Source organism: Physeter macrocephalus, chromosome 4 (genome assembly GCF_002837175.3).
Source record: "Physeter macrocephalus isolate SW-GA chromosome 4, ASM283717v5, whole genome shotgun sequence".
Taxonomy (NCBI): domain Eukaryota; kingdom Metazoa; phylum Chordata; class Mammalia; order Artiodactyla; family Physeteridae; genus Physeter; species Physeter macrocephalus.
The window spans coordinates 82,810,075-82,824,744 of NC_041217.1; the positions used below are offsets into that span (position 1 = coordinate 82,810,075).

The 14,670-nt window shown below is 40.5% G+C and overlaps 1 protein-coding gene across 5 annotated transcripts in view; it reads left to right on the top strand.

Moving 5' to 3' along the window:
* The first annotated feature begins 2,331 nt into the window (after positions 1-2,331).
* AMPD1 (adenosine monophosphate deaminase 1) overlaps positions 2,332-14,670 on the top strand; it is a 22,035-nt gene continuing 9,696 nt past the window's right edge. For 2 of the 5 annotated variants that reach the window (XM_028488972.2, XM_028488973.2), the window contains exons 1-5: positions 2,384-2,420; positions 3,726-3,737; positions 7,243-7,423; positions 8,740-8,905; positions 12,120-12,285. In XM_028488972.2, coding sequence (XP_028344773.1) covers positions 2,399-2,420; positions 3,726-3,737; positions 7,243-7,423; positions 8,740-8,905; positions 12,120-12,285 — 547 coding nt within the window. In that variant the 5' untranslated portion in view covers positions 2,384-2,398. Of the gene's footprint in view, positions 2,421-3,725; positions 3,738-6,889; positions 6,945-7,242; positions 7,424-8,739; positions 8,906-12,119; positions 12,286-14,670 lie in introns of those variants that run through there. The other 3 variants (XM_007120437.4, XM_028488971.1, XM_055084375.1) reach the window with 3 other exon arrangements.

The window sequence follows — 14,670 nt, forward strand, 5'->3', positions numbered from 1 at the left end:
GCCTTAAGAAATTTATTTCTTAAAGAATAAGACTTGAAAGTCAAAATTACTCCTTGATCCTTGGGCTGCAGAATGGATATTGTATTAGCAGGCATGAAAATGATATAAGTCTTGTTGTACATCTCTATCAGACCTCTTGGGTGGCCAGGTGCTTTGTCAATTGAGCAATAATATTTTGAAAAGAATTTTTTTTTTCTGAGTGGTAGGTCTCAATAGAGGGCTTAAAATATTCAGTAAATCATGTTGAAACAGATGTGCTGTCATCCAGGCTTTGTTTTTCCATTTATAGAGCACAGGCAGAGTAGATTTAGCTTAATTCTTAAGGGCCTTAGGATTTTTAGAATGCTAAATGAGCATTGGCTTCAACTTCAAGTCACCAGCTGAATTAACCCCTAACAAGAGAGTCAGCCTGTCCTTTGAAGCTTTGAAGCCAGGCATTGACTTCTCTCTAGCTATGAAAGTCCTAGGTGGCACCTTCTTCCAATGTAAGGATGCTTCATCTACATTGAAAATCCATTGTTTAGTGGAGCCACCTTCATTCATTACTTACGTACATCGTCTGGATAACTTGCTGCAGCTTCTTCATCAGCACTTGCTGCTTCACCTTGTACTTTTACATTATGGAGATGGCTTCTTTCCTTAACCCTCATGAACCAGCCTCTGCTAGCTTCAAACTTTTCTTCTGCAGCTTCCTCATCAATCTCAGCCTTTGTAGAATTGAAGAGTTAGGGCCTTGCTCTGGATCAGGCTTTGGCTTAAGGGAATGTTGTGGCTGATTTGATCTTCTCTCCAAACCACTGAAACTTTCTCCATATCAGCAATGAAACTGATTTTCTTTCTTATCAATCATTTGTGTGTTCACTGGAGAAGCACCTTTAATTTCCTTCAAGAACTTTTCCTTTGTATTCAAAGCTTGGCTGTTGGTGCAAGAGGCCTGGCTTTTGGCCTATCTTGGCTTTCAACATGGCCTTCCTCACGATGCTTAATCATTTCTAGTTTTTGACTTAAAGTGAAAGACATGAGACTCTTCCTTTCACTCAGACACTTTGAGGCCATTGTAGGGTTATTCAATGGCCTAATTTCAATATAACTGTGTCTCAGAGAATAGGGTGGCCCAAGCAGAAGCGGGGAGAGAGGAACCAATCAGTGGAGCAGTCAGAACACATACAACATTTATCGATTAAGTTCACTGTTTTATATGGGCATGGGTTCGTGGTGCCCCAAACCAATTATAATGGTAACATCAAAGATCACAGATCACAAATCACCATAACAAATATAATAATAATGAAAAAGTTTGAAATATTGTGAGAATTACCAAAATGTGACAGAGACACAGTGTAAGCAAATGCTGTTGAAAAAATGGTGACAGTAGACTTGCTCCTTGCAGGGTTGCCACAAACCTTCAATTTGTACAAAACAGAATATCTGCAAAGTGTGTTAAAGTTAAGCACATAAAATTGAGGTCTTCCTGTATTTTGCTGTAACCAGGACTCTGTGTTATTGTGGAAGGAGCATGAGATTTTGGTCCAGAGAGACTTGGCTTTGCATTAACAATCAGAATGACTTTGGGCAAGGCACGTCTCTCCCCAGAGCCCCAGTTTTCTCATTTGGGAAGCAAGGGTAAGGTACTCCTTGCCTTATAGCATTGTAAGCAGGATCAAATAGATAATATTTGGAAAGTGCTTTGTATACTATAAAATGTTATATGCATGAGAAATATATTCTTTTTGTAACAATATATAGAGTAAGGGTCCCTGAGCACTCTAGATGGCAGTTGTGCTTCCACTAGATTTGAAGTAAATTTATGACTTAATTCATTAAATAAATTCTGTCAGGTGAATTTCTGCCAAGTCAGGAATATTTCTTAAGGGGTGTGTGTGTGTGTGTGTGTGTGTGTGTGTGTGTGTGTGTGTGTGTGTGTTGAGAGTTTGATTAATGTACCAGCATATTCCCCGACCACAGAAAGCTGTTCTCAGGACTGAAATCCTGAGGACCTTGACTTTCCAGAAGCCTAGAAGATTTCATTGTGTTTCGCCAGGGTGGAAAATAGTCATCAGTGATCCAGTCATACAAGAAAACTACACGTGAAGAGAATCCAATCCATAGGAAGATTTAGAGAGTATTGAAATGCAATTTCTGGCCTACCACAGATATCTTGTCTAAAATCCCAGGGTAAACACTGAAGGCTTCACCTGTTTTTCACAGTCAATGCCTAAAGCTATAAATAGGTCTAAAGCTCATCTGTCTCCTTTTAGCAGAGAAGGATCAAATTACAGGGGCAAAGCAAAATAATAAAATGAATGTCAGCGTGTTTTATAGTGTCAGTCAGTCATCCCCACAGTCTCCTGTCTCTTCCTTTCTACTGTGCTATCCTAGAATCAAGGATCCCAGCATAATGCCTCTGTTGAAACTTCCAGGTAGGTGTGCAAAAGTGTTTGGAGAGTTCACTTCTTTTAATATGCAATCAATCCTTTAGCTATCATGTCAGCTCGGGAATCCTTTATTTAAGGTTCATAGTATTTTTAACTAATACATTTCAGGAAAAGACAAGACAAGGTTTTCAAGGGGATTTTGGTTTTTAGTTTTAGGAGAGAGGTAATCTTCTAAAACTGTATCATGTAGTAGCATCTTTGATGATCCCAGTAGAAAACTGTGTAAGATATTTATTATCTACTCTTAGTCTAAACAAAACCTGTGCTGCCACACTTGGGAGGAGGGTCCTATACAATGTCTTTAGCTATACCATTAGCTGAAAATCATGAGAATAATGGCAATATTAATATTAATCTGTGTATTCTGATGGTTCACAATCCAGGTTTGTACACAGAGTAATTTTCAAAATAATTTATAAGTCTTTTTCATTATAAAAGTAATACATTTCATGTGAAATAAAGAGAAAATTCACTGAAAAATAAGAGTAATAAACACTCATTTAGAGAAACTGAGAAATTTAGAAAAGTAGTTATAAAAAAAAAAAACCCCACAATCCTCATCATCCAAAGATAACTTTTAACATGTTAGTGTTTTTCTTTCAAACTATTTTCTTTGAAAATTTAAAGAATTTTTTTAAAAACCACAGTTGAGATTATATTATACATGTGACTTTGTATCCTGCCCTTTGTTTGGCTTCATATTATAACTTAATCAGTTACCATGGCACTCCAAACTCTTCCTAAACATCATTTTAAATGGCTGTATAATATTCGAATTTTCTTAACCAATCCCTTAAGTTCTTTATGATTTTTTTAAGTATAAATGTGCTCTGACAATAATATTTGTACCTAAAGTTTTTTCCATGTTTAAGGATTATTTCAGTAGAATAGATTCTCAGAAATGGCTGTTTGGTAGGTGTTAATTGTTTACCAAACAATCTGTTTTCGTTTACCTGCAATCAGCATTGTATGAGAGTTTCCATCCCTCTTGATCAGGTTTTTAAAAATCACATTTTACAAAGAGTACCTTTTTAAAATTATAAACATAAATTTAAAGAGACAAATTAGAAAGGAAAAGAAAACAAAGAGATATATAATAACTATATTCCCAGGGTTTTCTATTGGCAGCAAATTGTAAAAAAATGGAAGAATGAGTTTTAATAACACATCCCACCACACCCGTTTCTTATACCAACCTACCTATTTCTATTCCAAAGCATTGATTAGTAGCCACAATGATTTTTGAAAGTTGTTCATATATTTTATCTTGTTCTATTTTATTTCATACAGCTGAAGAAAAACGTGAGTATTTTGGGCTATTTATCCTGCCATTTGCCAAAGTATCAATTTCTAAAAGATACTATTCTTTAATTCAGAAGCATGGGTATTTTTCAGCAGTGTTTATTAATGATACTATTAAAATCCAACAAAGATTTATAATGATCATAGATCTCCCATAGCATAGCAATTGAACTCATGAATTTTCCTGCCTCCCCTGCCAAAAAAAGTCCCTTTTTTAAAGAGAACCTCAGAGGACATTCATTTGATATTCAGAAATAAAATGATCTTCTCCTTTAGACATTAGTTAAGGGGATCTACTGAGTTCTGCCATAGTAAACCCTCCTCCAGTGCAAAAAATTTCATGGTGAATTTTTGTTACTGGATAAAGTGAAACCCATTTTTAATAAAATTGTAACTTTTTATGTATGTTCCCCTCCATCTCAAATCAGACTTGTCCTTTGACAGACTGATAGTACTCATGGTGCCTCTGAGTTCCTCTATGAGATGCCATGTGGCAGATGAAAGATCTACAACCTGTCTTTCCTACACATTAATAAAGCACTGCTGAGAAATAAGCATGTTTTTCTGGGTCTGTTGGGTGAAGAAGCAAGCATGATATTTCTTTTCTCAAGAGTCTTGCACTTTCCATGTTAATAATAATAATCCCCAACTTCTGGATAGTACTGTGTAGTTTTTAAAGTATTTCTTGTTCAATCTTTACAACAATTCTCTGAAGTTGTCATTATTATTATTAATATTCCTCTTTTATGATGATGAACACTGAGGCTCCTAGTGATTATATGGTTTTCCCAAGGCCACCCAGCTGTCACAGACACTTTTTCTCACTCCTAGTCCAGTGTTCTTTCTGCTTCACCACTCTACTTCTTGTTTCTATTCTCTTATCTATTCTCTGTCTAAATGTGGACGTCCTAACCTCAAGACATTGCCACTCAGATGCTCCATTATCTCAAAGGTGCTCAAAAAAGAACTCAGCAATTATCTATACAAACCTCAGGGAGTCATCTGTACTTTACTCCATGAATTAGGTTGTCACCAAATCTTATCTACTCACCTTTTCAAATGTCAGTTTCACTCTTTCCTCTCCCTAATCACCACCACTCCCTGAAGTATTTTTGAAAGGCAAAGCTCTTGAATTAGGAATGAAATTTCAGCTGTGGTTACATGAAGCCAAAACAACTGGTTGATTCAGTGGAAGGAAATATCAACCATCTAATTTTTGGTGATAATGTAAGTGACTTCTTGAGAGTAGAGTTTCTGCTTTTCAACTGTCTTTAGTGACTTAGGGAGATACAACCTAGTAAAAACAAAGTTTAAAAACATGAAACAAATAGATATGTGCAGTCCCACATAATAGATGCTTGTTTTGGAAGAGCCAGGTCTCAAGCAAGTAGGATTTGGTTCCTGGGACTCCATTTCCATACTTTCCTTCCTGAGACCTCCAAGAGCATTGCCACATACCCATCATGACAAGCCAGCTGCATAGTCATCTTCATTCTCCTCCTCATCATCATCAGAGCCCACTGACCTACTTCCATTTGCTCCCCATGGTACATGAAGCCTCTTCTAATTTCTGCTTGTTATTCATCCTTTAGGTGCATGTGCTTGCCTGTGATGCTCAGGGAGGAATGATAACTATTTCTGGAGAACAGTTGGCTGTGGGGTGGGGAGGCATTCTCAGGTCATCAAATGTATCTACTTAGTGTTTTGTTTGTTCCTTCATGGATCTTGGTGCTTGCCAAAAAACTAGGGATAGCATCCAAAGATGCTTGTCAGTTTCAGGAAATGCTTGCGCTCAATGAGACAAATAGATGCATGAAGTTCAGCCAACATATTGGGCTTCTCTGTTACTCTGCTGTGACAAGCCAGGTTTGAAAACTGGCTGACCTGACTGTTAGCGTTGGTGAAGTTATGAGTCAATTACTCTCATTTCCAATGTATGCTTCAGCCTATACTAAGCCATACCATTTATCATTTCCTTAATAACCCAAACCTAACCCCAAATACCAAATATCAGTCTGAGCAATGCTACCAAATTATGTCATTCAGTTTAATCTGGTGTTTTATTTTCCTTTAAAAAATTGTTCTAAAAAAGCATTTTCACATACATTATCTCACTTGATGTCACAACAGCCTTGTGAGTGAGGTTTGTAGGTATTGGTATTCCCACTTTATACATAAGGAAACTGAAACAGGAGAAGGTGAAGGAGTTGGTAAGTACAGAACAGTACTTGAATACAGTACACTTACCTAAACTGTAATTGAAAATGTGTCATTTTGGAGACTTGTATAGACATTGAGGGGGCAGGAGTGGGGGACCTATCTTTCTGCATGCAGTTTGCTTTGTCATCACATGAAGAATATTTCTGGGCTTCCCTGGTGGCGCAGTGGTTGAGAGTCCGCCTGCCGATGCAGGGGACACGGGTTCATGCCCCAGTCCGGGAAGATCCCACATGCCGCGGAGCGGCTAGGCCCATGAACCACGGCCGCTGAGCCTGCGCGTCCGGAGCCTGTGCTAAAGAATGTTTCTGTCTTCTGCTCTTGCTCCAAATATCCAGCTGTTTGCCATTCTCATTATTTGCTACCTGCTCTTTTCTGGAAATACCAAGAGACTTTTAGAAGTATTGGAGGTTATAACTACTCAGATGGAAACAGCTGGGTGTCTGGAAAACACAATAGAACTTAACAGAAAAGCAGATACTTGATGGCCATCACCACCCTATATGATAAAACTGGTGGTCTTGTATCCTAAGTATCTTGGGGTTGTTCATTGCCAGGCTAAAGGTCATCCTTCCACCCATTTTAAGAATGGGAAAATTAAGGCAAGTAAAAGTAAAATGGTGTCCAAAGGTCACTCATTATGGAAGGCCACATGTCCACAAGAAATGGGACTCCCAACACTAGGCAGTAAATATTAGCGATTCCCCTCCCCCCCACACCAGCACATCACCAAGTCATCAGGATTTGAAAAAAATGAGGTTGTGATGTGTGACAGAAACACAATATCTGTCTTAGGAGGAAGAAAGGCCCTAAAGTACACATTTATTTCTCAGAACTATTTAGATTACTTATCCTGCTCAGGAAGAAGAACGCCAAGGACCAACAACCCTATCCACATCTTTAAAACCGTCAGAAAAACTCCACCAACCTGATAGGAAGGACTATGCTGCATGGTTACTATGAAATCAAACTTAGCCCTGCCAGAAACAGGTGATCTTGGGTTAAGTGCTAGTCCTGCAAGAGCCCAGTCCCATCTTTAGGACCCTCCTAAAGTGTGCTGTAAGAATCTGACCCGTGATTCTGAGAATGGATTTCCAAGCTACCCACACAGAAACCCTCTAAAGAGAGAACAGGCATGAAGCTCCATCATGTTTCCAGCACACTGGGCGGAGAGCAGGGGAACCATGAACCCAGGGCAGTCCTTAGCACTGTGCCTTATGTGTAGCAGAAACTCTCGGATGACTCCTGAGAAAGTGCTTGAACACTAACACACAAAAACCCCTTTTAGCTATTGATGATGCAACGCGGAGCTTTGCTGAAAAAGTGTTTGCCTCTGAAGTCAAAGATGAGGGAGGCCGTCATGAGATCTCCCCTTTTGATGTGGATGAGATCTGTCCAATTTCGCACCATGAGATGCGCGAACACCTATTCCAGCTGGAGGCTCTGTCCACCCCCACAGGAGGCAGGAGGTAAGTGGTGTAAGTGGAATGTTTAGTACGTTGGGACACAAGGAAGGGGAAATGTCAGGGCAGATGGTTCACTCTGAACGGTGATTCAACATGGAGGAAAAACTCTGTCAGAGTTAAACCCACAGCCCCCCAAACACACACACTGAATACACTAGGGCGAAGTGACGAGGACCAAAAAAGAAGAAAACAGTGTCCTTCCTACCTTCATCCAATCTGCCTTTAGTTGAAGCATTCCTGTTCACCCAAGCAAGAGGACATGATCTACCACGTGATCATTCCAAACCAAAGTGGGCTGATGGCTGCTCTGCACACACTCAATTTCCACACTATGTAGAAACTGGAACTCAAGGGCCTCATCTTTGGACTCTGTCCTTAGTCAGCCTTAGTGTTGTGCTGCCTGATAGGAATCCTGCCCTCCAGCCAGTCTGACCTCCTCCAGGCCTCAGGGATACAGCCCTCCGTTTCTGCCCTCAGGAGCTGCCCATCCTATGCCTGTGATATGTAACTACTGCCTTCCCTGAACAGATCCCTCTCCACAAAGTCTGTTTATTTTCCCTTCTTTGAACTACTCTAGTACTCACTACCTGTCACTATGTGCCACAGTTTAGTCCTCAAACGTGTTATTGACCACTTACTTGGACCCCCCTCCTCAAAACACTCCCCTCCCCCAACCAGCTTCATGGGGAGAAGGTCATTCTGCAGTCCTTCTCTTGGTTTTATTTCTTTAAGGAAATAACAACAATCCACCTTCTTTGGCATCCCCCATAGGACCTAACACAGGGCATGGGTCAAAGTAGAAACTGAATAAATACATGTTGATTTGAGGAAGTAATGTTGATTAAGCAACTTACAAGTTCCAGGTAGTGTGCTAAGCATTTTATAAACATTAAATCTCACAGAAATCCTGTATGGTAGACATTATTACACCACTTTTTTAGAGAGAGAGACAGAAGCTCACAGAATTTAAGGGACATGCACCAAATGACACAGGTACTAACTGACATAGCCTGTGCTTACTGCAGCACCCAGACTTCCTGTTCTGCTGGGAGTGGGCCTCCTGTGCAGGACCGTGTCATGCTGAGAGTCTTCTAGTACATTCCCTAAGGCCCACTGTTCCAAGGTATACGAGGATGAAGGGAACACTGTAACATGATACCCCTTTCATAAGGTTGGATCCTGTTTCTGACACCCAGCCCACATTTAATTTTCACTGTTTTTCCTCAAAATGAAATTGTATAGTGGAACATCAACTTATCACAATGAAATTCGCAATGAAGATAAAGTTAACTCTTTTTACTTTTCAATTTCAAACCGAGAAAAAAGCGTTTCTTTGGACAGAAGACCATTAGTTTGTCCGTTCCACAAAGTGAAACATCTTCCACCAAATTGTCCCACATTGATGAATACATTTCTTCGTCTCCCACCTACCAGACCGTGCCTGATTTTCAGAGAGTGCAGATCACAGGCGATTATTCCTCCGGGGTGAGTTGCTTCTTGCCCCTCACATGTAGCTGCTAGAAAGATACTCAGCTTGATTGTTTCAGCCTCTTTTCTTCCTCCCCTTCCTTTTGAGGAAGGTGTTAGCTCACCTGTCCTTTGCTATACTTCATTATCACATTTCAATACCAATATGCTATGACTTTTAAAAAATTTTATTGACGTATGATTGATATACAATGTTGTGTTAACTTCTACTGTACAGCAAAGTGATTCGGTTTTACATATATATATATATTTTATATTCTTTTCCATTATGGTTTATCACAGGATACTGAATATAGTTCCCTGTGCTATCCAGTAGGACCTTGTTGTTTACGATATGTTATGACTTATATTTCTGTTTTGCTTTTATCATCTCACATAATTTCTCCTCCTTTATCTCATTTGCTTGCACATGCGAATACACAGTAGAATGTGATGTGTGTGTTACAGAATACAGTGGACAGATTTTGGCAAAAGAACCAAAGAGAGTAGCAACTGAACTAGTCTCACTGAGGGCATTATAAAGCAGGAAAGGGAGCCTCAGGGAGGCCCGGGGGGCAGGGTGGGGAGGGCTCTTGGGGAAAGATGGACCCAGAGCAGACGTAGAATGGAGAGAAGGGCTGCAGGTAGCATTAACCAATCAAAGAAAACAGATCAGGAGAAAGAGAGAGAGAAGAGGAAAGAAGAGTGGAGGGACCAGAGAAAAGAAGATAAGAGAGGACTTCGCTAGCAGTGCAGTGATTAAGAGTCCGCCTGCCAATGCAGGGAACACGGGTTCGAGCCCAGGTCCGGGAAGATCCCACATGCCGTGGAGCAACTAAGCCCGTGTGCCACAACTACTGAGTCTGCCTCTAGAGCCTGCAAGCCACAACTACTGAGCCCATGTGCCACAACTGAAGCCCGTGTGCCTAGAGCCTGTGCTCCGCAACAAAGAGAAGCTACTGCAATGAGAAGCCCGTGTACCGCAACGAAGAGTAGCCCCTGCTTGCCACAACTAGAGAAAGCCCGCGCGCAGCAACGAAGACCCAACGCAGCCAAAAATAAATAAATAAATAAATTTATTTTTTTTAAAAAAGAAGAATAAAAAGATGAGAGAGAGGTCAGAACATTCTAATGCAGCTATTATTTTTCGACCAACTGTCCTCTCCAATTTCATCGCAGATGCTTACACAGTAGATTATTGCTTGGAACAGATTCTGGTATGCCACAGGGATAGTAAACTCAGGTTGCAAACAACTTGACCTGCTTGTCCTATCCAGAACAGTTGGTCAATAAATAAATCTCTGCCACGTGGACTTGCAAAATCAGCATCATATTGGTGAAATTGCTGTTTAGCCATTGGTCTATGCTCCAAATATAGTTTTAATGACCTGTCCTAAACCCTCTTCTCATGTAACTGACCCACTTAGGGTCAGTCCCAAGATATTTAAAAATGACAGAGTAATGAAATGGACACTATTCTTGTTTATTCGTTTTCTGCATGATAACATGTGTGCTCTACAAATGGCAGGGATTTTAGATGCTAAATAACTGAAATGAAATGTTTAATAGCAACGTGGAAAACAAAGTTTGGAGAAGGCCAGAGTTCAAAAAAACCACAAATATTAAGAGACAAACTTGATCCCTATGTGCTTGGTGGAAATGAAAACAGGAATAAAAAGAAAGAAGATGAGAGGAAGGACAAGGCCCACAGAAGTCAGGGATTAGCTTCTCCTCCTATAAAAGCTGGAGGGCACCTGAAACCTTGGCCTGGAGTCTTTTTTTTTTTAATTTATTTTTAATTAATTTATTTTTTTTAACATCTTTATTGGAGTATAATTGCTTTGAAGAACCAAGTATGTGGCTACACCAGTTGGCTGAAGGTGGCTGAGCTGCTGAGCTACACTCCACCTAGTTGTGGCCTGTACCTGAATCAGTCTTTGCCTTTATAACTGAACAGAGAGGTAAAGGGGGAATTAGGGCTAAGTTCCTAAGGGCATTCATCCCAGATAAACAACAAATTCAACGTAATCAGTCCTTATTGAGCACATACTCTGTGCCAGGCACTGTGTGCTAAGTGCTGAGGACGAGAAGGTGGATAAGATCCAGCTCTTGTCCTCAAGGAGCTTCTAGATAGGTGGCCCATTAGGTAGCAAAGGAACAAGCATGCTATAGGAAGCAGACCCCCAGACCTAGCACCTGTGCCAGACTCTCTTGGCCAAGGTCAGCAAGTCATTAAAAAGAGTTCAACAGGGGCTTCCGTGGTGGCGCAGTGGTTGAGAGTCCGCCTGCCGATGCAGGAGACGTGGGTTCTTGCCCCGGTCCGGGAGGATCCCACATGCCGCGGAGCGGCTGGGCCTGCGCGTCTGGAGCCTGTGCTCCGCAGCGGGAGAGGCCACAACAGTGAGAGGCCCGCGTACCGCAAAAACAAAAAAAAAAAGAGTTCAACTGTTTAGGATTAATATCTGGACTTCAAACCATTGGGAACAAGCTTACATTGGTCCCAGAAAGTGTTTGGGTTCTGATGATGAGCATGCAATGATCTAGAATTATAACTGTTTGGGCATGTCAAGCCCAGCCAGGAGTTGGGGATGGGGCCAGGGAAATAGACAAGTTTTAGGAAATTTCCAGCAGTTCTAGGAAAATGTTACTCTAGAATCTCTGTTTTTAGTCTCAGATAAAATTCTGTTCAAAACCATCCCAAAGAATGACTTCTCACAGGATGATGTTCTGAACTGTCTCTAGCTACAGAAGGCAGTGCATGGGTGACAGGGTTTGAGGGAAGTGTGACACCTTATTCCTCCCCCAATTTTTCCCACACTGACCAGCAGGTGATCTGAGTTCTCAAATTACACCAACATTGTCTTTCAGTTGAGATATTGTCTTCAGAAGCCCATACTTAAAATGTTCTTTGTTACCTGGAGAAAGTATTGTCCATGTTAGAATGGGTTCTTTTAATCGTATTTGTTAGATAATCACTGCTATCTAGCAAAAACCAAAAACAAATACGGGACTGTAAGGAAAGACTCATAGGACAGACACGTTTTGGCAGAAATGGAAGAGCGATTAAAACTTGAGGGCCTGCTCCTTGAGGGAGACCCAGGGCCCAAGCTGAGCGAGAAGTAGGAGCGGCTCAGCAGGGGCTGTGACACCCCGGAGAGCTGGGAGGTGCCAAGGACAAGCTTTACCCACTTCTCCAGTTTTCACAGGAGCTACTCTGAAATTTTCTCGGTAGGTTACCGTTGAAGATTTTGAAATGGTTTGCAAAGGTCTTTATCGGGCATTGTGTATACGGGAGAAGTATATGCAGAAGTCGTTTCAGAGGTTTCCAAAAACTCCTTCCCAGTACTTGAGGAACATTGAGGGTGAGGCCTGGGTAGCAAATGAGAGCTTCTATCCAGGTAAGTAATTTTCTTATATAATGTCTGGAATATGGCTTTAGGTTTAACTACTAACTATTAAATGTGCCCCATGATTATAAGTAACCCAGTTTTAAGATATCATAGTCATCTTTGGCTCCATTCTCTCTCCCGCCCAAGTGCCCAATCACTTGATTCAGTCTGTACAATATCTCTCAGAAGCTCCTCTCTTCACCATTCCTCAAGCCCTAATTTAGGTGCATATTTCTCTGTCCAGATCATTGCAATAGCTTCCTAACTACTCTGTTAAATTCTAATCTCACTTCCTTTCGGTTCATCCTCACTTTGGTACCAGTTATTATAAAACAGATCTGAGCACATCCTTCTCCTGACAAAAACCTTTAACTACTCCCCCTACAAAGTTAAGTCCAGTCTTGAGCCTGGCATTCAAGGTCTACCACCATCTAGCCTTCTAACTATGTTTTATTTATCCGTTATTTATTTATTTTTGGACTTGCACACTCAATCTATTTATAAACTTACCTCCTTTACTCCATCTTTGAACTCTTTGTCCTGGTTGGAAGCGTATCCTGTTGTCCATTTAGTTCAGCACATTCCTGCCCGTGTACTGTTGCCATGCCATTCCCTGTGCTGCATTGCCCTTCCTTTCACTTTTTTACTATATGTGCAAATGTCCAGATCGGTCTCATCCTTCAAGGTGCAGCCCAACCATTATCGTTTCCTTCCTTCCTCTGACCTCTGGATAAACGTAAACTACAGGTTTTGACTTTCCATAGCACTTTATTTACATATCTCATTTTTACTTTCTGTCTTGTATAGTACATATTTTAAAACAATCAGATTTTAATAATTTCTATTGTATAACTGTATCATAATTTATTTAACCAATTCCTATATTTAGGCGTTTAGATTTCTGACTTTTAAAAGTTTATTTCCAACAAGGTTACAATAAACATCTTTATTAAGACATCTTTGTACAATTGCTCTATATCTTTAGGATTAGACTTCTAGAATTGAAATTCAGGGGAGGCAGCTATTTAAGGTTTTTGAACTATCAAATTGTTATGTTGTTAAAGATTTTCAGTTCTAGAGCTTCTTCTCTTTAATTCCTTTTAATATAAAAATAATATTAAACATATTACAGTTTGGTAACTCATAACATTGGTTTGTTCATCTTCTATAGTATTGACATTTAGTATGTCTTGCCTTTGTTTCTCCTAAATTATACTTTATCTCTCTAGTATATTTAAGAGTAGGGACTCAAAAGTTTATATTTGACATAGCAATGTCCTGTCTCACTTCTTTCGTGTTCCTTATCTCAGTTTTGGATAGAAAATGTGCCAACTTTTTCTTTTTCTTTTTTTTTTTTTGGTCATCAAAATTTATACAGCAGGTTCTTTTTTTTAATATATATATATGTTTTTTAGTAAATTTATTTATTTATTTATTTTTGGCTACGTTGGGTCTTTGATCCACACGTGGGCTTTCTCTAGTTGCGGCGAGCGGGGGCTACTCTTCGTTGCGGTGCGCAGGCTTCTCACTGTGGTGGCTTTTCTTTGTTGCGGAGCATGGGCTCTAGGCACGCGGGCTTCAGTAGTTGTGGCACGCGGGCTCAGTAGTTGTGGTTCGTGGGCTCTAGAACGCAGGCACAGCAGTTGCGGCGCACGGGCTTAGTTGCTCCGTGGCATGTGGGATCCTCCCGGACCAGGGCTCGAACCCATGTCCCCTGCATTGGCAGGCAGATTCTTAACCACTGCGCCACCAGGGAAGCCCTATACAGCAAGTTCTTATTAGTTATCCATTTAATACATATTAGTGTATATATGTCAATCCCAATCTCCCAATTCATCACACCACCACCCCCCAAACTTTTTCTTTCTGTATTATTTTTCTCACTCTGGCTGTCTTAGTCATCACTTACAAACAGGAGAATTTCTGATGCCTTGGGCACATACTTGTTTTTTTTTTTTTTTACATCTTTATTTGAGTATAATTGCTTTACAATGGTGTGTTAGTTTCCGCTTTACAACAAGGTGAATCAGTTATACATATACATATGTTCCCATATCTCTTCCCTCTTACACATCCCTCCTCCCCACCTCCCAATCCCACGCCTCCAAGTGGTCAGAAAACACCTAGCTGATCTCCCTGTGCCATGTGGTTGCTTCCCACTAACTATCCACCCTATCTTTGGTAGTGTATATATGTCCATGCCACTCTCTCACTTCATCACAGATTACCCTTCCCCCCCTGATATCCTGAAGTCCATGCTCAAGTAGGTCTGTGTTTTATTCCCGTCCTATCCCTAGGCTCTTCATGGCTTTTTTTTTCTTAGGTTCCATATATATGTGTTAGCATACGGTATTTGTTTTTCTCCTTCTGACTTACTTCACTCTGTATGACAGA